Source organism: Manis javanica, chromosome 10 (genome assembly GCF_040802235.1).
Source record: "Manis javanica isolate MJ-LG chromosome 10, MJ_LKY, whole genome shotgun sequence".
NCBI classification, from domain to species: domain Eukaryota; kingdom Metazoa; phylum Chordata; class Mammalia; order Pholidota; family Manidae; genus Manis; species Manis javanica.
The window spans coordinates 46,649,821-46,674,464 of NC_133165.1; the positions used below are offsets into that span (position 1 = coordinate 46,649,821).

Here is a 24,644-nt window from a genome sequence, read left to right on the forward strand (position 1 = left end):
CTCCATTTCCTGGGCTGCTCTGCACTCAGGGTGCTGCCATCTCCTACTGCCCTGGCTTGGGCCTGCCTTTTTTCCTTTGGTCTCCACCCCCAATCTGGGTGCCAGCTGCCCTCCCCATCTCACCCACCCGGACACCTGTCCTTTTCCTCCTCTGGCCCGGTGGTTTTCATCGCCTATCGTTTTCCCTAGTAAGTGCAGCGACAGGTACTGAGCATCTACTCGAGGGCCAGGTGCTGTTGTTAAGCACCCTACCCTGCAGGGTCTCATCAGCTCTTCACAGCTGCTGCTATTATGCCCATTTCCTTTATAGGAACACCGAAGCTCGGAGAGGCCTTGCCACTTATCCAGTAAGGGCAGAGCAGATTCAGCCTGGCATTGGCCAACTGCAAATCCCAGAGCCTAAAATCCTGGCACCTCCTCTGGGAAGCCCTGCTAACCTCCCCTCTTGTGTCCCCACCTGCTCCCGTGCAGCTGCAGAGAAGGGTGCTGTTGGACTTCATCCCATCACCCTGGCTGTTTCCTTTGAGTGCTTAGCTCAGCCTGTTACCTGGCTTATTGTAGTGTTTCCTCCAGGAAGACAGCAGACTTTTGTCTTGTTCACCATGTATCCCTAATTCTCCAGTGACTGACATAGAGAAGGCACTCAAAACATACTTGCTGATTAAGCGAGTGATCTGACTCCTCCTCAGCTCTCCTGCTCTGGGGCCCGGAAGACCATCTCCCCTCCCTATGCCACCATCCCGGTACCTGAGGAGGAATGATGTCAAACAGGTCTCCAGCAGGTGCGTACTCCTGGGCAAAGACGTAGCAGTCCTCAGTCTCAAAAACCACATCGAAGACCTTGATGATGAATGGGCTGGAGGAGAGGCTGTTGGTGATGCTCACCTCCCTCAGGAAGTTCTTCAGCTTCGTCTTGCTCTTGTTCACAAACTTGAGTGCCATTTTCATGCCTGATGGGGCAGCAGCGACAGTGGTTATGCTTCTCCCTGAGCTCCTGTGCCTGACATGCCCATGACTGTCTGCATGGCCCGTCCCAGCCAGCAGGCATGTGGAGGTCCCAGCAGGCATGGCTGTCCATACCTTACAGGTAGGTCACTGAGACCAGGGACAGGGCTTGCCAAGGGCCACACAGCAATTCAGGGGTTGACCTGGGTCTCTGCACCCAGCCTGCAGCTTTCTCCCATGAGGGCATGCTGCTTCCTCCCCCGTCTCTCACTTTCTTCCTGTTGTCTATGTGTCTATTTATCTTGTCCATCTCCCCCAGCTGTAATGAAGTTCCCCGTGCACAGGGACCTTTCTCTTGTTCATTGCTATATCTCCAAGTGCCTACAACAGAGTGTGGTGCATAGTAGATGCCCAACAAGTTTGCTAAATGGGTGAACTAGGCATTGGGAGGTAAGGCCCCAGTGCTGTGCTTGGGCAGCCATCTGAACCCACCTGGGCACAAAACTGACACACAAAACACACATGTGTCACCAAAGCACTTACACACCACAGGCCTTGCCTTCAGCATGTTGCATTTATGACCCACTCCTCAAAATGACCTTATAAGGTGACCCTAATGCAGAAGAGAAAACCTAGACACAGAGAGGTTAAGTCACTTGCCCAAGATCACAGAGCAAGCAAGTGGTAACACTCAGGTGACCCCATGTCCAGTGCTCCTCCTGCACTCAGTCCTCAGTTGGTGTAGAACCCCTGCCCCAAATGTGTGCAGCTGTGGGAGCTCATGCAGACCCCCATCCCTGACTGGCTGAGTGGGCACTGCTGTGAGCTTAGAGTATAGGGAAAGCATCAAGTTCAGTGGTTGAGAGTGGCTAAGAAGATTCTGGAGCTGACTACTGGGGTCGCATCCTAGCTTAAAAAAACACACACAAAAAAAATCCCTGTGTAGCTGCACGAACTCAGCTGAGTGACCGAATCTCTCTGGGTTTCAGTGTCGTCCCCTGAGAAATGCAGATGGCCAGACTAGCTTCACAGGGTCATCTCCCACCCTTCCATAAGCATGGTGCCCTGTTCCCAAGGACCCACCCTCAGCTCTGTCCACCTCCCTGGGGTTAACTATCACTGATATGCCAGTGTGTCCCCAAACACCACTGGAATCCCTGACCTCTCTCTTGAGCTCCAGATGTCCTATGTGTAGCCCCTTGGGTGTCCTAAAGTTACCTCAGATGGCCCCAAAGCAGCCTACCCTCCAGTCTGGGCACTCTGCCCTCAGATTCCTCCCATGTCCCCTCCTCCTAGGACTGCGCAGACCACATTATTTCCACCAGGACAACTGACTGTGTCTCCCTGCTGGCCTCCTTGCTCTGCAGAGAGCATCTGGAAGCCCCAGCTAAGTCTCCACCCCAGCCTTAAAACCAGCCACTCTGCAGACACTCACCTGTGCCCTTGTAGGCCACCAGGTCGACCTTCCCATAGGTGCCCTTGCCCAGCTCCCGGACAAGTTCATAGTGCTTGGTAACATCACTAGCAGTCATTGTGCGGAGGGTCAGCGCCTGCATGTCTTCAGTGAGGAGGGGCACGCCTGCACCCAGCCCAGGCACAGTCTCTGGCCCACAGCAGGGCAGGGAGTGGGGTGGCTCGGGCTCGGGGCAGCCCACGCTCATCTTCTCCCTGTTGTGGGGGATATGGCATGGAATGTGACATCAGGCCAGGCACCCCTCCTCCACTCATTTCCTCCCTCCCCAGCTCCTAGGATGCCATCCCACCACTCGTGGGTCTGGATGCCAGGCTCCAGATGACCACAAGGGGGCAACAAACATCTTTGCTGCTTTCCCTTGTCTCAAAGCTTCAGGGCCAGGCCTGAGCCAGCACTCCTGAGAGTCACTGTCCCCCCAAAACCCCCTTGGGCATCTCCAGCCTATCTGCCTCATGCTCTCATACAGACAATGTCAGACAAGGCACATGTGCTTATGGCACACAAAGAAATGCCATAAACCAAGTTCACATGAGTGCTCCTAGTTATGTGTATTGATCAGCTTCAGAGCCCTGGGGACACAGCACTGAACAAATGGATAAGTGTTCTGCACTCATGGGACTTATGTTCTAGGGGGAGATGGACAATAAACATAGTGAACACATGAGTTATACATTATGATAAAAGGCAAAATCGCCTGGGGAAGGCGAGAGGTGAAGGCAGGAGTTGCACTATCAAATTCCTTAGCCACGTAGTCTCAGACAAACTCTGGCAGGATGGTACAGATATAGCCACACACCCACCACAGCCTTTTAATCTCTCCCTTCCCACAGACGGCAACACAACCCTGCTCAAGTGCTCACAGCTACAGGGGTGGTCCCAGGGCCCTGCCCAGGGCCCCCAGACATAAGGCAGAGTGCCCGTCCCGTGGACATCCAACCTTCCCTACTCTCACCTCCACATTCACAGTCTGACCGACCCCTTCAGCTGGGGGTGCTTCCTGGATGCACCCACCCCTCAGAGGTACTGATTTTGTCTCCAAATGGTGCTGGGGGCAGAGAGTAACAATGGGGAGAATACAGGGCTAGGTGACAGTGAATGCCCATCTGGGGCTGGCATTTCCTGTCTGTCAGATAGGGGGAGGGTTAGACTGGGAGCTGAGCTTCCAGGAGCAGGTGTGCGCATGTCTGGGTGTGCACAGGCAGGTTGGCCAGCACTGGACCTTATATCCTCTGATCTCTGGGAGCCTGCTTCCTGGGGTGCTGCCTCTGACCTCAACTCGCTCCCCTTTCCCTCAAATTCTAGGTGCATCACCCAGCACTCAGCTCCTACGGATACCCTCAGCCCCCATCCCCATGGCTCTCCAAGAGAAAGCACAGACTTTGTGGCTAGAGAGCCTGGCTTTGAATCCCAGCTCTGTCATGTGCTAGCTGGAAGGCACTGGGCAAACCACTCATCTCTGTGCCTCAGCTTCCTGTCTGTAAGAAGGATCCAATAGTACCTTCTCCCCATGGGCTGCTGGGAGGATAAAATGAGTTAAAAGACTTCCAAGTGAGCCCAGAATCCTCACCCTGGCCCAGTCACTCCCCTTCCAGGCTCAAACCTTCCTCTCCTCCTCTGCCTTCCCCTTCCCTCTGAGCACACACGACCCAGCCTCCCACTTCACACGGAGAGGAGGAACACCAGGAGGGAACTTCCTGGCCTCCCACCCAGCCCCAAACGGAGCTCCATCTGCACGGTCCTCGCAGATGGCTGTGGGAGCAGGGAGCCCTCCTCCCCTTTCCAGCTTTGGCTCCCATTCCTTCTGCTTCCTCAGGATCCTGCTTCTCTGTTCAGCTCCCTTCCCCTCCATTCATGAACAAGCCTTGCTCCCTAGAACCTTTCCCCACCACAGCTCCCGCCCTTCCCCTCCTAGCTCCTTCCTTCTGAACCCACGCTAGGAGTTACCTGAAATGCCACATGGCTGCCCCCAGAGAGCCTAGGCTGTAGCCTGGACCAGTCCATTGCACAGACCCCCAGAGGGAGGAACGGTGCCAGGCCCTTGGAGAGCTGGTTCTGCTTTGCCTCCTTCTGCCATCCTCAGTGCCCTGAAACCAAGCCTGCCGTGGCACCCATCACCTGGTCTCCATGCAGTCACCTCTCTTGCAGTGGCCACCAAGTAGAGGCTGACATGGGTGGCATCTCCCTACAATAGTCTTTCCCTGGTTTCAGGGCTGGCAGCGGTCACCTCTCCCAGTATCTGTTAAAGGCCTACCCACCACTGGTGTGGAAAGGATTCCAAGTGAGGTGAATGCTCCGATGTAGCAGGGAGTCAGGAGGCTGTTCCTGTGCAAGTATCCTCAGGCCCATTCCGCAGACAGTGTGGGGTTAACCCTGGGGGTTCTGCGTACTTGCCCTCATGGCCTTGACCTCTTCCCCCTGCCCACCTGGGTTGTTCTGCTGACCTACTTCTCCTGTTGTGTGTGGACACCCCGAGGGCTGCTGAGATGGGCGGCCCACGTGTGTGCAGGCGCCCATGTACACACTTTTGCCCATGCACACACTCCCACTTTGGGCTCTGCAAGTGCTAAAAGCCTTTCATCCCTCCTTTTTTTCTTCTCCCTCACCCAGGAACCATTAGGTGCCTGCCTCGTCCTTGCTGCTTTAGCTTGAGTTGCTCTGGGTAGGCACCAGGCTGGGTCAGGGACGGCCACAGTTGGTGGGTTTGGACCACACATTTGCCCCCTCACCTCAGGTCCAGTCCACGCTGGCCACTGCCCTGTACTGCCCCTCTATGGCTATAAGGTGGCATAAGTCTCTTCCACCATTCCTGCTACCGCCTTCACCTCCCCGTCCCACACCTTCTCTCCTGTGTCTCATTAGCCTTAGGTTCCACTCCTCCAGGAAGCCTTCCCTGTTTCCCCAGGTGCCAATTCCTGCCTCTACAAGTCCTAGGATTCAGACAGGGTCTGTCTGTCTCTCTCTCAGGGCCCCTGTTGAATATCTTGGGGTAGTCTCATCTGTGTTCCTGTCTGTCCCTGGGGACAGGGGCTATATCAGACCCAACTCTCCCTCATCCCGTCCCTTGGTTCTTAGGGTCCAGTATTGGGGGTCCCCACTATCATCCCCTCCCTCCTTCCCATCCTCCTGTTCTCTGTAAGGTGTCAACAGGAGATAAGGATTTAATCCATATACTGTCCCTGCTGCGGCACCATCTCCCCAGGTACACACTGCCTCTGACCCAGTTATGATGCATGTGACTTAATAGGCGCAGTGGAGCTACAGAAACAGCACGGGCCTTGGGGCTCAGCAGACTTGGCCTTGATCCTAACGTGTGCCACTTCTTAGCTGGGTGACCTTGAGCAAGTCACATCACTTCTCTGGGCCTCAGCTTCCATGTCCACATGATGAAGAAAGTAACAATAATGACAATAACAACTGTAGCAGCACTGACTATGGGCCAGGCCCTGTCCTAAGGATGAACCCACCCCATCCCAGCTCTGTGAGGTGTGGACTATTATTACCCCAGTGGTACAGATGAGGAGATGGAGACAGGGAGAGACTCAGTAGTCTGCCCAAGGTTGTGCAGTAAACACAGGACTACCTCCAGACCTAGTGCTCTTAACCACTGTGCTTTCCCATGTCAGAATGGTGAAACATCTCATCCAGATCCTTTGGTGTCTGTGGGGAAACTGAGGCCCAGAAGATGGCAGAGTCTCAGCCGAAGATAACCATGCATTCAGCTCCTCCTGAGGGCTGACTGGGTGTCCAGCACTGGTCCAGGTGATTTACATGTATTAATTCAATGCTCACAGCAGTGGGGGTGGGAGGTGTGCCCCCTCCTTTTATCAGGAGGGGACTTGAGCCTAGAGTAAATTAAGACATATCTGCCTCACTGAGTGGCTGAAAGTATATATATATATACACACAGTATATGTTTGGCATCAGTGGGAACTTGATCCAAAAGCATTTTATCTTCATCATTATCTCTGCCTCCTCTTGAAGGCCTTGACATGGCCTTGGTAGCTGTGAACTTTCTAGCACCAGGCGGTGGAGGCCCCTGGCTGACCTCCATTCACCTTGCACCTCTCTACACTCAAGCTGACTGTGCTGCCCAGGGGACCCCACATTCTTGCATCTCAAGTGTGTGGCCTTGCTGGCCCTTAGGGAGGCCCTCTGTTTCCTGTCTGTGTTGCCGAAGGCTTTCACAGAGCAGCCATGAGGTTTTCACAGCAGCAGACATGCCTCTGACCACAAAGGCTCTGGCCCTGTGGGCTGGGTTTTCTGCCACAAGCTGGGAGGGCCACTGTGGTGGGGGGAGGGTTTCCCAAGCAAGAAGCAAGACTGAACGCCTACAACTTCCTGTTGTCAGGTGGCTCGAGCTGGGTGTCACTCTCATGAGAACTACACCCAATGCATAATTCAACTCAGGCCTACTTTGGAACCTCCCTTCTCTCTCCCCCACCCCACCACCCTGCCACACACAAATACACACCATACACACAGTGCCATCTTGGCAAAATTTTACTCATTGAGTCCTCATAAGTACCCTGAGAAAGGGGGCAAGACACTTCCTGTTTTCTAAATAACAGCCTAATTGAGGGGCATAACATATATAACAAAATTCACCCATAGTAAGTGCCCAACTCAATGATTTTAGTAAATGTATAGAGCTGTGCAACCATTGCCATAACTGAGTAATGCTTTCTACTTTATAGACGAAGAACAGAGACCCAAGGAGCTGGTGACTGACTGTAGTTATGGTAGAGATAGCCAACTGCCCACCAAACTTTTGTTTCCCCTTCTCTAATACCGAGTGGCTGCTGGAGTGTGGCTATCAGCAGGGAACTGCATTGCCTCCCTGGCATCCAGGTGTGGCTGTGTGCCCAGTTTTCCCCAATGGAATGGGGAGTCGAAATGATGTGTGTCAGTGCTGGTGGGGACTTTTTTAAGTGAGTAGTTTCTTGGTTCTCTCTTCTTCAGTATGCTGGCTTCATGCAGAGGATTCCAAGGCCCTAAAAGATGGTGGGGCTAGAAGATAGGAGAAGCTTGGGTCTCTGGTGGGGGAGGCCTCCTGCTGGTGAGGATTACCTACTTTGCATTTTATGTGAGCCAGAAGTGAATGTCTAGTGTGTTAGGTGGCTCAGATATAGGGGCTTATTTGTTATAGCAGCCAGTGCTACTCAGCTATTTCCAAGGGGTATATAGCAAGCAGGCAAAAGAGCTAGGATTTCAACCTCAGTGTGTCCAACTGCCTGTAGGGTGACCAGCCTGTAAAGATAAGGGGGCCTGCTCTTATCCTGTCTTATGGGAGAATAAGAATACTGGCAAATATTTATTGAGCATTTACCATATGCCAGGTGCTGTGCTAAGCACTGTGGATTAAATCATTTAACAATCACAAGTCTGGGAGGTAGGTGCTGCTATTATTATCCCTATTTTACAGAGAGGGATACTGAGGCACCAGTGGGCTAAGTAACTTACCTGAGAGCTAATAATTGGTAGAGCTGGGATTTGAACTCAGTTTTGGGCTTCAGATCCTATGCCCTTATGTGCTGTGTGAGGCTCCTAAAAGTAGACCCAAGCACACAGCAGCTCAAAATGAGGCAGTTCTCACAGTCACAGGAGGAAGGAAGCACATTTTCTGTCACTGGGGGTAGAGAAGCAGAGAATGAGTGCCCATTTGTTGGGGAATCGGTGAGTGAGGTCTGATTGAGTGAGGTCAGCCAGGTCTTTCTGACTGTCACTCTGGAATTCTAAGATCCTCTGTCCACACACCCAGATACCCGCTCTCAGGTCACTGGGCCCATGCTATGTTCTCAGCACAGGTAGATCCCAAAGGTATTCTGAACAAAGCCCTGGCCTGGAAGGATGCCATTGAAGAGATAATTGTTGCTGGGTGGGTCACCTCTCTGGGTCCATGTTGTAATTAAAAGCTGTGTGAAAAAGCAGCTGTAAGGTAGACGGGGAGCCCCTCTGGCCCCTCTCAGCTGCTTTGACTTTGTTTCTATGTCAAGTGAGGGGCTAGAGCTTCATTCCCTTAGCCTGTGTGGCTGAGCTTGCTCCCCACATCCCCACATTCTCCCCTCCAGTTCCCCCATCCATGTGGTCAGGTAAATTGTCTTAAGACCAGATTTGACCTAACCCCTGCCTTGCTCAGCCATTATCAGTGGCTTCTTGAATCAGCCTGTGGTATTTTTTTCCTGCTCAGCACCAATTTTCCTTTCTTTGGGGAATGGTCCCTCTCTGTCCATGTGGTTCAGTAGGGTTGTCTATAGTCTAGTCAACCAGTCAATCCATCCCATCTGCCGGGTCAGTGACTGGTTCAGAGATGGACATGTGACCAAAGGTGACCCACTGAGATCTAGCCCTAGGACTTTTGCTGTAGCTCTCAGGAAAGAGATACCTGAGAACATACACTATGAACATACACTTGGGTACATATACTTGTCTGGAATCTTTAGGTTGCAGGTTATACTGAGAATGAGGACAATAATAGAGAGGAAAGTGATAATAACAGCTACTACTAAGGAACCTCTGTCATGTGCCAAGTGCCTCACATAGATCAACTCTCTAATCCTCACAATGTCCTATGACACAAAGACTATTATTCACCCCATTTTATAGGTAAGGAAAATGAGGAGCAACTGTGTCACTTGATCAAGATCATCCTGCAAGTGGCAGAGCCAGGATTCAGATCCAAGCATTATCACTTCAGTGTCCAAAAGCTTAACCACTACGGTTTACTGTCTCTAAAATGATACAGTAAAAATTATCACTTATTTTCTCAAGCTTTACATTGCTGCTGTCATTCAATTTTCACAGCAACCCCATTTTACAGATAAGGATTGTGGATAAAATGAGAGTTTCTGTGGCCAGAATTCTCACCAGGCTGTGATTGACTAGCTCACTGCACACCTGTGGGCAATACATGGCTGTTGACTCTATAAAAAGAGCTTAGCCCAGAGCTCTAGGCACGACATGGTGGCAGGGCTGCAAGGCTGCAGGAGAGCAGCACAGAGGCTGGAGAGGTGGCAGCACCGAGGACAGAGGACCAGAGGACGGCTCTGCAGGATGACTGTGCAGAGAGGTCCAGAGGACGACTGTGCGGGACGACTGTGCAGAGGCCTGGAGGATGGCTGTGTGGACAGAGGGGCCCAGAGGACAGCTGTGCAGACAGAGGGGCCCAGAGGCAGACACCGGCCTGCTGCATGTAGACTCGCTCTGAGTGAATGGGATTTTAGTGACTGACCTGCCACTATGAGAATAAAGTTGGGTATAACCCTTTCACCCCAAGAACATTTTGCTGTCATTTTCTTTGGTCACATTGAATCCATAGCAAACTTGCCTGAGGCTGAAACCCATTGGCAAGACAAGGATGCTGAGGCTCAGAGAGGTTAAGCAACTTGCTCAAGGTCATTCAGCCAGTGAGAGGCAGAGCCAGAAATTGAACCTTGAACTTCTGCTGCTTATCTGAACTTCTCTACTCTTGGTTCCTGGGTTGCAGCCCAGGCCTCCCTCTGGCCCACTGCCTTCAGCACCACAGGTGTGGACAGCACCCAGGCAGGCCCAACAGTAAGTGCAAGGCAGGGGGAAAGCCTGAGAAGGTTAGGTAGCCAGGATGGAGGAATGCTTGAGAATGCGTGCCCAAGTCCTCAGGACTGGAAAGGTGCACATAGTTATACTGCCATTTACTTAACCAAACTCCTGCTGAAAAACACCTGGGTCAAATTCAACCTTTTGCTACTATTACAAACAAAGAATAGCCTTGTAGCTAAGTCATTTTGCAGAGGTGTGTCTGTATGATCTATTCTAGAAATGGGTTGCCAGGTTAAAGGGTGTGTGTGTTTGGAATTTCTATAGAGTGCTCCACATCCCCCACGGGGCTGTGCCACTGGACCTCCCCCAGCCATATGGGAGAAGGCCACATTTTGGTGGGACACAGCAGCTGCCACCAGCTCCTTGCCCTGCCTGGGCCTCTGTATACAGTATGTGACTCTGAAACAGGAGAAATTAGAATAGGTTTCTCATTTGCTTGTATTTGCATAAGGTAACTCTGGAATCAAAACCAGACATTAATAAAGGTCTTAATCACTCTCAGCACTTAATCCCACTGGTCTGAACCATCATCATCTCTCAGCTACTGCAATAAATTCCTAACTGGTTCCCCATACCAATAGCTCCTTGCCTGGGGGATGTTCCTTCTGTCCCCATATATCCACATGGCTTGTTTCCTCCAAGTTGTGCTCGAATGACACTGTCTCAACTAGGGCTACCCTACTGCTTGTCCCTTATGCTAATCTACTTTTCCCTCCACTAGGGTGTATCATTTTCAAACGTATTATACAATTTACCAACTTGTGGTATCTATTGTGTCTGTCTTTCCCCCCAACTAGAACTTAAAGATCAAGAAGGCAGGGACTTTGCTGGGCTGCTTTTGTTCACTGCTGCATCCCCTGACAGACTGCTGCATCCCCTGACAGACTGCTGCATCCCCTGGCAGCTAGCACAGTGGCTGGTGCATTGTAGGCACTTAATAAATACCTGGTGAATGAATGAATGAATGTCTCAGGAGAAGAGTGGGAACTGAGTGAATAGAGGCGGGGCAGCCATGTAACTTTTCACCAGGTACAACCCTGTTGGGTCTAGGAAATAAAAGGAAACAGGTTGGTTGGGGGTCCAGACAATGCCAGAGGCAAGTGTGGGGGTAGGGGAGGTCGTGACTTTTCACCCAAGGTGGGTGTCCCCGGAGAGGGGCTAGAGAAGGAATGGCTCAGCTCGGCTGCCCCAAATTCCCATGTAGGCCAGCCTGTGTTCAGGAAGGTGGAGGCACCTATAAGCCCCTCTAACACCTCACTCTAGCCTCAAGGCAGTTGCCCAGTCTGGTTCTTTGCTGTTCAACCCCTTCCCTACCAGTATTCCTAGCTTTCTCATCTGTTTACCATAGTGCAGGAAGTGGGGGACCCAGAGCTGGGCCACATAGTCCCAGAAACAGCCCTGGCCAGCCGCCTGGCTCCCCTTGTCTTCAGTTTTCCAAACCATGAAAAAAGCAACTTAATGGTTCTTATTCCTTCATGGATCACCAAAGTCTCAGTATCCTTTCCCCTGAAAAGGTCCCCAGTCACCCTATATATACATCTACATAGAGCATCAGAGGGTCAGGGCCCCAGGGAGACTCCAGATAAGACATCTCCCTCTTCTTGGTCTTTCAGCACAAATACAGATGCCATCCAACATTCTATTTTGTTCAAAGGAGGACAATATTCTCAAATCTCTTCCTCATGTTTACCTCATGTGAAAATTCTGGCTCCATTCCTTCTTGCTGTGTGATCTTGGGCATGCTGTGCCATCTATCTAAGCCTCATTTTGCCCATCAGTTAAATGGGGCTGAGAATGCCCATTTAATGTGGTGGGTTTCTGTATGAATTGAACAGGCACTTCTTAAAATGCTTGGCAGAGAGCAGATATTCAGTAAGAATTTGCTGGGCATAGGGTCCTGGGACCTTGGTTCTGTGTGACTCTGTACCATTTTGGGTAAGGCCACACTCTGACTACACTTTGGTTTTTTGTGCTGGAAATGGGGGGCTGTTTTGGTTCTGCCAAATCTCACCTCCTGAATCTCCCTTAGCCAGAAGAGACTTTGGAGATCATCTGACTCAGCTTCTACATTTCTCAGGTGAGGACACTGAGAGGAAGAGCTGGGACTTTCCCAAGATCAAGCAGCAGAAACTGGCAACAACATTCTTCCCACTGCCCTCTCCGCCAGGGGTTGCCTGGGGTTCCCTTGCTGCAAGGCCCTGCTTCCGGCTCCAGCCTCTGCCTTGATCTTCCCTCCCAGCTGCCACATGCTGCCCCTTCCCTGGGGCACATTCTTGGGGGCTATTAATAGCCTGTGACCTGTCTGCCTGCAGCGGGCAACCAGAGCTGGAACAGGCTCTCCAGCCTCTTTTTGCAGCCAGGCCCCAAGGAGCTGGGAGCACTGGGCCTCACCCCTCCCAGACCACTTGCAGCCACTGTGGGAATGGTAGGAGGCAGGAGCCTTGTCACCTGGTTGAGGTGGGCAGCCCAGCATTCAGGGCTGTCAATATGAGTAGAGGGCGCAGAGCTCAGGGGTTGTTCGGCACTGGCTGACTGGGCTGGGGGCCTTGGCTGGATCTCCACCCATGGACAGGTGGAGGCCATTAGAGGGAAGGCTGTATGAGTAGAGGCTCCCTGAAGAGATGGGCCTTTCCCTAGACACAGCCCTCACCTCTGCCCTGAGCCCCTGGTGAGGGATGGAGTGAGGATACGGCCTAGCTCAGAAGCCTGGAACCCAGATTCAGGTGTTCCTGGGTTGAACCGGAATGGTTCTCATTTCTAGCCATGAAGCTTTAGGTAAGTCACTTACTCTCTGTGCCTCTATTTACTCATCAGTAAAACGTGAATAATATTGTACAAGTTAAGGTATCATTAATAGCCAACACTTACAACCACTTAAAGCATAAGCTCTTTATATATAGTGATTTATTTAAACCTCATAACAATCTTAGGAGAAGCTACTATTATTCCCAATTACATACCTTACAGTTCAGAAAACAGAGACTCAGAGAAGGGAAAATTAAGTGATATGTCCAGTGTCACACAGTTAGGAAGTGGCTTAAAGATGGCTCTCTAGCTCCAGAACTGTCAATATGTGTTGGGCATCTACATTGTGTTTGGCACCATTCTTGGATCTGGAATACATTCATGAACCAAATAAACAGCCCTGTCCTTAAGGAGCTCATATTCTAGATTGGACGTAGACAATAATAAAAGTAAGTGTCAGACAGTAAGAGGTCCTAAAGGGGAAAACAAAGCAGGGAGAGGTAAGGACATGTCAGAGGTGGGGAATGATATCGTAGACATTGTGGGTGGCAGGAAAAGCCACAAGCTGCATGCACGGGGATGTTGTGGAAGAGCTTTCCTGGCAGAGGCACGGAGGACTGGGAGAGTGTGCTCAGGGAGCTGTGAGGACAGCATGCCTACAGAGTGGAGGATATGGGGCAAGGAGCAGGTGGCAGTGTACAGGGCCTTGGAAGGCCACAGTGAGGAACTGGCTTTCATTCTGAATGAGATGCACCCTGATCCCAGACCTAAGCAAACCCTTCCTGAAGCCAACTCATATGTCGGGACCTGGGGCAAAGAGAAAGCATGATCCCAACCCAGTCTGCACTCAGAGTCCGGTTTCCCTATGCCCCACTACTGTCCCTGGACTACAACTGAGGAAGAAGGGTGAGGGAAGCCTTAGAAGCTTCCAGAAAAGTCCTGGGCTGCGGCTCTTGCCTATTGTGGCTTCACGTGAGCAGAGGTGTGGGGGCAGGAAAGCCAAGCAATTTGTTCAGAACCTTGACTAGAGCCCAGCTTAGGTCCTGTGGGGTCCTTCTGGCTGGCCTTGCACTGTGAACGGTGAGTGAATGATGGAACGGTGGGCAGAATCTTCCCTGAATCCTAGATATGGAGGCTTGAGAGAGTACTTTCACCCCTAAGCTTCCATTTATTTACCTTCGAAAGTGGGACTGACATTCCCTTTCTGCTCTGGGCTTTTGAGGACTAACATAAACAGCAAACCCTCAGTGGGCGCTTAGCTCCATTCATAGCACTTTACAAACATGCATTCACTTAATCCTCAGGACAACCCTGCAAGGCAGGTACTAGTACCATCCCTCTTTTGTAGATGAGGGATTGGAGGAATGGAGAGGTTGAAAGCACCTTGCCCAAGGTCACACAGTGGGGTCCAGAGGTTGTGCTTTTGGCACTCAGCTGTGTTAACTGCCAGCCCCGCTACTCCTCCTGGAGACACTTGGGGCGTGGGCTGGAGGGCACCTGAGCTATCAGTTTGGGCAGATCTCCTGGCAGTGCAGTGGGCTCTGGCCCCAGAGAGTGCGGAGCCTTGCTGCTATGGTCAGAAGTCCAACAGACTCAGAAGAGTTGCCTGGAGCAGGAATTTGACCTGCTTCTCCTGGGCCTGACCAAGAGAAGGATGAGGTGGTTGTGTCCTGTCCCATCCATCCCTCAGGGCCATCCCAGACATTCTCTGCCTCTCCCACGACCAGCTAAAGAAACAGGGCAGGACAGCTGCTGCAGTGGGGAGTCACAGGGGTTTCCTCTGGCCTGGACCAGCTCATTTACTTCCCTGGCAGGGTGTGGCATAAGTAATAAGAGTAAACACTTAAGTAGCAGGCACTGCTAAAAAAAACCCCTTCTGTAACAGGGTTGTTTAGTCTTTGCCATAACCCCAGTAAGTAGGAGCTACTGTCCCCATTCCCTATCAAGAGAACTTGAGGCTGAGGGGACAATTGCCTTGTCCAAAGTCTTGTATCTAGTAAATGGTTCAGGTACAATTCAGACCCAGGCAGTCTGACATATTTCACAGAAACCTTTTGGTGGCTCCCAGAGGTGGGCATTCAAATCCTCACTCTGCGTTAATGTGGTGCTGTTCTCAGCACTAGATGAGAAAGCGATATCCAGTGTCCGACATGGAGCACTTGACGCTGAAAAATGTTCCTCTGCTTCCTTCCAACCATTCTATTACACAGCTCCTGGGCTGGGGGAGCTGAGCTGGGAGTCTGGACCTGTCCCTTCTCTAGACTGTGGCCAACCTATGGCTGTGAGAAGGGAGAGCCAGGGGACAGGAGAGGGCCGGAGCTTTTACTGGCCCCTCTAGGCCTAACTGCTGCTGCTTCCAGAAACATGGAAGAGGGACAGGGAGAGGAGGGATGAGGGTGGGTGGTCTGGGGAGGACTCAGGGTCTTTTGGACATGCTGGTCTTGGCTCTGGCCTGAGGCCCAACTGCATGGGGACAGAAAGCCTCAGGGACTCACTCCAGTAGAAGTCTCACCTAGAATGCAGAGCTGGGAGGGAAGAGTACCTCAGCTACAGACTATGGCCAGGCTGCCCCAGATTCCAGCCCTAGAGCCAAAGAGCAAGGTTCTGGAAGGGCCCTCACAGATTCTCAGGATTGAACCCCACCATACCCCACTATTAGCAGGAGCATGCTTCATGCTCTTAACCATCACACACTACTGCTGCTCAAACAACTCCTTCCCTTTCAAGGGGATAGTAGAAGCCCCATAGCCTCCCCAGACTCGCTATAGGAAAACCGAAGAGGTATTATCACCAAGGCCTGGTTACCCACTTGCCAACACCCCTTTGAGCCAGTAGTCATTGAGCATGTTTCACATGCCAGACCCTATCCTAGGCCCTTTCCTTGCTTTAGCTCACTTAATCCCCCTGAGAGCCCTGAGGTAGGTATTATCCTTGTTTTCCATGTAAGCAAAGTGAAGGAGAGAGGTTAAGTGACTTGCCCAAGATCACAAAGCAGCGAAGTGGAATTCAAACCCAGGCAGAGACCAGAGCCTGTGATTTCAACCATGGTGCTCTGCCATCTCCTTTGATCAGGGGCTGCTGTAGACCTTCATCCAGAAAGATGGCACACTCCCTTCCAGGGCCATGCTGGGGTCCAGCACTGGTCCCTGGCCCAGCCACTTGGCAACGCCTGTTGGTTCCATTAATGTTTAGGGCATGTCAATATGTTTTAGTGACTCCTGCATTTAGGCCCCCTCTTTTGCCTGATCAAAACTCAGAACAGCTTGAACTCAGTCCTAGAAATTTAGAACATGGAGGAAGCTTATAGCAGACAGGACCTCTAGTCTAATTCCTCTCTGGACACATGAGTAAACTGAAGCACAAAGAGTGGTCCTGCCCTTAGTTCTCAGCAAGACCTAGGCCTAGAACCTTGGACTTTTGCTCCTGAGCAAGTGGGACAGTCAAACAAGTTTTTAGTGGCTGAATCCTTCCAGCATGCAGTAGGGTCACAAGACAGGGCCCAGAGTAAAAAGTAGCACTAGGCTGGAGGTGCTCTGGCTAGAGGAATTCAGGCTCACTTTATCATTTAGCCCTCAACCCCGGAGGGAAACTGCTCTGTGCATGTTCTAACTTAGCCTTGGGGGAGGCAGGGAACACCCTCGTGTGCAAAACACACACAGAGGAAGGTCACCCGCTGAGCAAACATTTTCTGAGTTCCACCTTAGGCCTGCAAAGCCAGATAGATGCCTATAGGAGAGGCCAGCAGGTCACATAAATGAGTGATCAGGCCAGGTGGGGCCTAGGGCAAGCTGGAAGGTGAATGTATGTAGAAGATGGTCATTTTTTGACTATAGCCTGAGGTTGCCACATCATCTCAGTTTTCAAGAGGATATAGAAATCAATATTTGTATGTGGAATATATCTTGTTTTGGCACTGGCAATAAATATAAACATGAGAAAAATACAGTGTGGGTCAACAAAATGTGTCCAGAAGCTGTTTTTCACAACATGTGCTGTACAATATGCTGGACTCTGGGTTAGATAAAGCCGATGCAACATGGACAACACAGACCTGGTTCCCTCTCCTGGAGATCAGGGTCTAGATGTAGAAACAAACTCACAGCACATTTGTCTCCAGGCCACCAACCAGCAACCAATCCAACTTAGCTCAGTACTCTGTGCCAGCCCAGGTCAGATCAGAAGGGGAGGTGGAGGCAGAGGGCTGCTCCTTAGCAGCTATGAGGAACTTTGCAGGTTGAGGGTACAGTACCTGATGGAGTAGGGAGTCAGAGGGAATGGGGGAGATGAGCCAGATGTAGAGGATGGTGAATGAGGAGTGGGAGACGACACCTGGGAAGAGGTTTAGGGTCACACTGCCAAGAGCTTTGGCTGTGCTTTATTCCTGACTCAGTGGGGAGCCACTACAGGTAAGTGAGGAGGGGAGATCTTACTCCCTTTCCCCTCTCTAGTCTCTTGATGGTTTCCCCTAGTCACAGTGACTGAAATCTCCACTCTAGCCTCTCATTCCACTCCCTTGTCTGTCTGTCATATGACAAGGCCCAGCTCCTGCGAGCCACTGGGGGAAACAAACTCCTTCAGAGAGAGAGAGGACACCCCTGGGTACTTCTTGAGGCCCAAGTGCGATATATATCTAACATCTACCCTGAGGGTGCAGAGCGCATGTCACTCTGTCATTCTTTCTGGGAGATGCCACATACTTGCCCAAGGTCACCCAGTCATCCAGGACAGCTGATTCCCCCACAGCCTGTGCTGAGTGAGGGGGACTTCCTCAACTCTCCTTGAATTTGCAGGAGGGGCTGCCAGAGGTCTGGCCTGAAGTGCCCCCTACCTCTTCTGCTGGTCATATCCTCCCCCCAGCAGCAAGTGGGTATGGGGACACTTGGTGTTGGGAAGGGAGCAGAAGAGGAATAAGCCACCCAGGCTCAGGGCCCCCAAGTCTGCAGCAGGATGGGGATAAGATTCTTCAGGTATGGGGTCAGAAGTAGTCAGCTGGGGCTGACGAGGCCCACCTCAAGTGGCCTAACCAAGAGTGGCCTAAGAAGATTGAGACAGCCATGGATCTGATGAACAGGAGAGAACAGGAAAGGAGATCGATGAAGTGGGGGGAAAAAAACTTGGTACCTGGTGTATCACAGACAACAATTAGAGGTTTGTTGAATAAATAAATGAACAAAGGAACTCCTGGGGGGGCTACCTGTACCCAGAGTCCTGCCTTCCTTAGGATCACTGCTTGCCTGCAGAGGGCTCAGAGAGGAGAGACTGGGGGAACCCCAGCAGCCCAGCATGTTCCCCCTGTCCCCTCAGTGCTGTCTAGTTCCTTCTCAGGATCTCTGATTCAGAATTTCAGTGTACAACATTCCCTGGGCCTCTCATCTTCCCATGAGCTGCAGGGCCTGGGGTTCAGAACTTCCCTGAGGGAAGTTTGTATATGATTTGGAAAGCTAAAGTGAGAACCTAGAATGGCCCCTTGGTTGTCTACACCACACTGGACAACCAAGAGGTTGGTCCTGGGTGTTTTGGAGGTCAGGAAGAGAAAGGAAGGCCTTGGGTCTGTTGCCCCTGGGCAAATAGGGACAGAAAGGTCCCCTGACCTGAAATGGCTTCTTCATCCAAACTACCTGCCTCCCCAGAAACCAGTGCCTCACTCTAAAAAGGGCTTGCTTCCTCCCCTCTTGCAGGGAGCACAAAGTACAGCCTGGAGGAAGATCCCCCACTGTGGGGGCAGAGGAGTCACAGAGAAAATAAGGGATTCCCACCTATTCTCTCAAACACACAGTTGCCCTGCCCTCTCACAGACAAAGACACACACCCAAAGCCCCAGCCATCACCCTTGGGCCACATGCTGCAGGTCCCTTCACCTGTGGGCATCTACAAATCTTCTGGGGAGGGAGGACAATGACGACTTCACTTGGGAACTCAGCCGGGCCTTGTGGGGAGGGGTATATTATTACTCCAAGGACCAAGGGTCCAAAAAGCCCCAGGTTCACAGTTTTTGTGGGGGAGACTCTCCACCCTCTTCCCTGTTCCGTGGCATAAGATGCTCTGCCACCACTCCTCGTTGGGGCCAGGGCGCTGCGCCCAAACCCCAGGGCTGGGGTGTTGGGTGGGGAAGGACGAGGAGGAGGGGGCGGCTCCTCCAAGCGAGACACAAAGAGACGTCCTTCAGCCTCTGCTCTATGGCGACGCTGGGGAGGGGGCAGTGCGCACCAATACTTCCTTCCCCACCTGCAGGGCTAGGGACCTCGGCAGCCACTCACCTGCTGCCCATCACCAAGGCCTGGCTTACCTGGGCTGGGGCCTCGAGGACGCCGCGGCAGGGGGCCTGGGCGCCGTCTCGGTTTTTGTCAGCCTGGCCCGGGGGGCTCAGGGCTCCACAACCATGGGCTGGGATGCGAAGGGCGCCGCGAGGGGCTCAGTCGCCCTGGTCCTCGAGCTTTGAGAGGGTCCTCTTGCTGGTGAGGGATATTTCTTGCTGTCTTCAGGTCCCTAGAATTGGGGGGTCTAGGACCCACTGATTTAGGGGCGTTCTGAGCTAGGTCTTCGTGTCTTGAGGTGTGGAGTTGTAATGACCAGGATCTCGAGAGGGGGTCCCTGCAAACCCGGATGGGGGGGGGTCACTGCGTTCTAGATCTTGGGGGACCCAGATTGAAGAGGGGGAGTCTTCGCGGTACTGTAAGGTGGTCACTATCTTCTGAATACAGAAGAAGCTTCTGCTTTCCCCAGCTGGGGAGTCGCTCTGTGTTGGACCTGGAGGGGTCCCCGCTTTCCTAGGGGTCTCTGGATCCTGGATATGGTGCGGGGATCCCCGAGCTCCCCGGCTGCTCGGGCTTGCTACGTCCAGGCCACCGGGCAGAGCTGGGAGGAAGCCCCTCAGCCGCTGGGGAGCTCCGTCGCCGCCGCTACGAGCAGCTCGGCCCTGTGGTCCCGGACCCCGGCCTGGTACGGGCTCTGGCTGCAGCTCCGGCTCGCGCTCCGCCTGGTGCTCGGGCTCCGGCCCCGGCGCCGGCCAGGGCTGCGCTCCATCGCGGCATCGCGGCTCCACCCTCTGGCTTGCGCGCACCTGCCCGCCTGGCCCGGGGCTCCGCCCTCCAGCTCGCGCGCCTCCGCCCGCCCCTTTGTCCGCCCCGCTTGGCGCGCGCCCTCGCGCACGCGCATTAACCCAGGCGCACGCTCGCCCTCCCGCCGCGCGCCGCGGGGCGCAGAATCTCCCTACCTAGAGGGAGCGGCGCGCGGCGCCCCCATCCCGCCTTCCGGCCGCGCTGGGTCCTAGCGCTACTGGACTCCCCTCCATCCTCCCACCCCCGTCTTTTCTAGGTCAGAGCCCACAAGGGTGCGAGAAAGAGGTTAGAGAGAACTCGGGAGAGTCTGAGAGAGTCACCTGGTCCAGCCTCCTGGCCCCTGCGGGCCCAGACTGCCCCAGACCGTCCCAGTCTGTTCTTGTATTGCGGAGCTTTGTGTCTTGTTTCAAGCTCTGCAATCGGATAGGCATTCATTCATCCGTCCATCAGTCTGTCGTCCGTCCCATTCGTCCGCCCATCCATCCAACCATCCATCCATCCTATTTTGAGCGAGTCCTTGGAGAACGAACAGCCAGCTCAGGGAAGAGGCTGTGTACTAGGACCTTGGGGGCCATGTCGCACTTGTGACCCCTAGTGTAAAGTCTGTGAGTAGTCGTGGGAGGTAAAGGGAGGAAGCGGGACTCCAAAGCAGAGTGAGAAGCAAGTGCGAAGCCACTACCCCTGTATGAAGGAGGATTGTGTGTTTGATAACTGGAAATCCGTGGCCTGGAAGCAAGTGGGATGGATGAAGGTGGAGATGGATAGGGACAGCTTATCCTCCTGGGCCTATTCTCTCTTTCTCAGCCTTGTCTATGCAGCCCCAGCCAAACTATTTTCCTTATAAGAAACCCCCCATCAGACCCTGCACATTCCCTATTTCTTCTCATTGTTCTGGCAGTTTTCTCCAACCCAGCATACTCTTCCTAACCAATATCTAGAACTTCTAGAACTACACCATTTCTAGAACTTTTAGAACTAGGGATTCTGTAGATTACAGAACCTAGACTGGGGTTGGGTGTAAATTGCTGATAGGGAGTGGTGGAGGTGAGGCAAACCAGAGCATTATGGGCCCTGTTTGGACAGATGATTTTTTTCAAAAGAAGCAGGAAATCTATATTCTAACATAGTATCATCCAACTTTTAGATGTTTGAAATTGGTTTCCCAGATTCAGAAATACTAAATGGGCCCAATGAAACATGCTTTTGGGCCAAATGTGGCCAATGGGCCATCATTTTGTGACCTTTGCTACTGAGAATATTGCCTTAGTTCACAACTTTTTTCCTTTCTGCCTCTTTTCAGACTCTTTTTTTCTAGAACCCATGTCCTATGTAACCATCAGCTCTGGGAAATACCAAGAGGACTGGGTTTCTCCTCTACATAAAATTACCAGTGATGCCCTGCTACTTCCAGGTAACCTAAAATCCAATTTCCTTATCTTGGTGTTCAAAGCTCTTAGAATTGGGACTTCCTACATGCCCCCTATGGAGCTCCCCTCTTCTCCATTTACCCCTGATCTCAGGCAGTGTTCCTAGAACATCTGCTTTCTCATACCTCTGTGTCTTTTATGCTTTGCTTTATTTAGAAGATCTTTCCTCTCTAACACCTTTTCTGTGTCTGCTTTGACCTCTCACCCATCCCTGTCTGCTGGAGTTTCCAGAGTTTCCAATTTCACCCTAACTTTGTTCTAATCTTCTCCAAGTAAGGCCTGATTGCCAAAAACAAACTAATGGAGGAGTTTGAGCTACTGAGCAGGAAATAGAGGGAGACCAGAGAGGAAGGAGAGGGAAAGGAATGTCTTCCTGTGTTGCAAAACATTAAAATTTAGACCCCATGTTCCTCCTTTTACAGGTAAGGAAGCTGAGGCTTAGAAGAGGCAGAAGTAGAACCAGGCCGTGAAATATTCCCAGTCACAGTTATCAAGGGTAATGCAGTTCAAGGCCACCTTCTGCAGAAGCCTTCCCTGATTCCTCAGCTAGGAATTTGATTACCCACAGTGTAATTAGTAAAGGTTTGCCAAAATGCAATGTGGGTAATTAAATCCCTGAACCCTGAGCTGTGCCGGGTGGGAAATCCTGGTCCCCAAATTGGGGACACCCTTTCTGGGGACACAGCAAAGATCTCAATAAGATTTAAGCTATGGCTGCTGCCAGGGCACCTTGGACTTCATGTGTTCTGTGACCAGCTGGCAAGAAGAGGAATCACTGTCCTTGCTGTAATAACTGACCCTGACCGGGTACTAGAAGAAAGCAGGGCTGCTTGTACAAAGTGGGAGCAGGGAGAAATACATGTGGAACCCAGTGATCCATTGGTTATGATAACCAAGAGTTTAGATCCCTTAGGACTGAAGGATTGGGTCATACCACTATATCCCATCAAGGTCTGCCCATCAAGGTGATAGTTGAGGGTGTGGATAATTGAGAATGGATAATAGAGTAGGGAAAGGATGGCATCAGTTACACCCAGAAATCAAGTGCAGCAAGATGGAGGGGCTGTAGTTTGTCTCACTAACCTCCCTCCTCAGAATTTTCCCTTAGAAAGAGAGGCTCCTGGCTCCACTGCTCCACAAAAGGGCTGTATGGCAGAAGGGGTGGGATATGGGAGCCATGAAAATGCAGCATCAGGATCTCTGACTATAGTGCAGGCTGGTGAGTGCAGAGGATTTGCAGTTGTGGAGTCTGAGCAGGGTTCACAGAGGCAGCTCCACATTGCTTCCCCCAGCTGATCCCAGCCAATGACTGAGCACAGCAGACACACTAAAGCACACAGTTCCCTGGAGACACAGGGCTTCTCTGATGGGAAACTGGGGATTGAGCACTCTCCATTGGCTTTGTTGAAACTTTCTTAACATTGCACTTCTACCTAAGACTCTTACTATCTCATCTTTTTTTCTTTCCTTTTTGCATGCATTGGATCTGTTGAGTCTGAGAACTCTCTCATCTTCCTCTGGCTCCCTTCTGATTTTCCCTCCCACACATTTCCCCCAATAAATCACTTGCTTATCTAAATCCATCTTGGCTTGCTTCTTGGAGGACTGAACTAAAACGGCATATCTGAAGAGAGGAACTAAAACATCTGTTTGTAATGCTACAGTCAGTCCTTTTTCCTTGACACCCAAGGATAATCCACTCTTGCTAGCTCAAAATTTTGCATCCACAATGCTGCCTTTCCAGAGACGGTCTTGATGGGTATGATTTGGATAGCAGAACACAAAGATAAAACTTGGTGTGATTTCCATAATGACACAGAATAGACATGAGAAAACAGCTCTCAATTTAGATTTCTTCTGCCCAGAGCCCACACTCCCTTCATGACCTCTCCACCCTGGCGTGTCCTCATGCTCCTGGGCAATCAGATGCTGCTCCCTGTACAAGGAAGCACATGAAGCCAGGAACCCCAGGACTTCTGATTACTATGCACCTTCCCTTTGGCTGCATTTTATATTCACTGATGTGTCAGAAGTTCCTGCTACTGCTGGGAGGGGGTGTGGGGATGAGGGGACAGGGAAGGAATCGCAACAGAGTCTTTGTCCTCTAGAACCTGCATATAATGTTTCAAATTGTACAAGGTGGAGTAACTACCTGCTGTACCAAAAATGATCTGTTAAGGCATTGTTCTGGCCATACTAATAGTCTCCATGCTGGGGACAGTGATGGCATTTGGAGACTTCCCCAGTGTGTTCTATGATGTTCCTTATGCTCATGTGCCCCGTCATGGCAGACAGAAGGCATTCCTGACCTGTAGGTCTGCATTATGATGGTCTTGTTGTGCAGGAAGAACACCCTGTCCTGGACGGCCACCATCACGGGCAGGCCATTGCTGCTGGTGACTGGCTCATCAGCACAATCAGGGACTCTGGTGGCATTGGTGACTGAGTAGCTCATAGAGCTGATCAAGTTTAGAGAGCTGAAGATGATGACATTTTGGACAAAGGTGACAGTGCTCCCAGCTGGGAGCAGGAGCATTCAGGGCCACTGGGAGACACGGGTTAACTTATTGCTGCCAAGGAAAACCAGGAGTTCCCCCAGAACCCGAGATAGATCAGAAAGAAGACAGTGGGGCAGCCTGGGGTGTACAGAATCTGGCAGGGATGGATCTTTGATTCCCTCAATACCTTTTTGGAGAATATATTCTGAGGTGAGAAACACAGTGTTCCAGCCAGAGTCCTGATGAGTTCCTACCTCCCATGTGGAAATACGGCTCTGTGACCGCAGCCAGCAGGGTGCCCCTGATGACAGCAAGTACAGTGTGGTGGCAGTGCAGAGAGGGGAGAACCTACTTCTTTCTGATAGCTCAGAGCTGCTGAGCTGTACTTGGAGCAGCTTTGAAGGCAATTGGCCCTTGTAGCTACTATGTCCCTTGTAGCTGAAGGCGTGTCCAGTGATGTGAGAAAACTATCTCTGAAATCATGAGAGTGTTTGCCCCTGGGGGAGGAATCCAGGAAATGGGCCTGTGGCCAGGGTAGATAATGGGAATTCATCTTTATAGGCCTTTTTTTTTTTCTTAAAAATATCTGACACAAATATGATAAAATGGTAACATTTATTCTAGCTGTGGATATGCACGGGTTTGCAGTTTTGGGTATTTTCCCCCACTTTTTTCAAAATAATAAAAAATTCAGTGGAAGTGTTTTTAAATGGGATCTTAAAAAAAAAAAAAAGACCTTTTTTACTGTGTGATTCTATGTTTTCTAAAACCAGGCCCAAAAACCATCTAAAATGACCTCACCTCTCACTCTCTGAGGAATCCAGGAGTGGGTAGCGTGTTGGCTTCTGGCCCCTTGTCACCCACACCTGCTGCTCCGGTGGCTGGGTGTGGCTGTTTCACTGGGAAACTAGAGTGAAGATCT

At 51.5% G+C, this 24,644-nt stretch overlaps 1 protein-coding gene across 4 annotated transcripts in view; it reads right to left on the reverse strand.

Moving 5' to 3' along the window:
- Positions 1–24,644, reverse strand: part of SBK1 (SH3 domain binding kinase 1) — a 69,532-nt gene that overhangs the window by 3,654 nt on the left and 41,234 nt on the right. For 2 of the 4 annotated variants that reach the window (XR_001855779.3, XM_017677140.3), the window contains exons 1-3: positions 19,026–19,838; positions 2,381–2,613; positions 748–950 (exon numbers count right to left, since the gene is read on the reverse strand). Coding sequence is in view for 3 of the 4 variants with exons in the window: in XM_017677140.3 (XP_017532629.1) it covers positions 748–950; positions 2,381–2,606 (429 nt within the window). In the remaining variant the exon portion in view is untranslated. Of the gene's footprint in view, positions 1–747; positions 951–2,380; positions 2,614–7,879; positions 8,046–19,025; positions 19,839–24,644 lie in introns of those variants that run through there. The other 2 variants (XM_036992481.2, XM_036992480.2) reach the window with 2 other exon arrangements.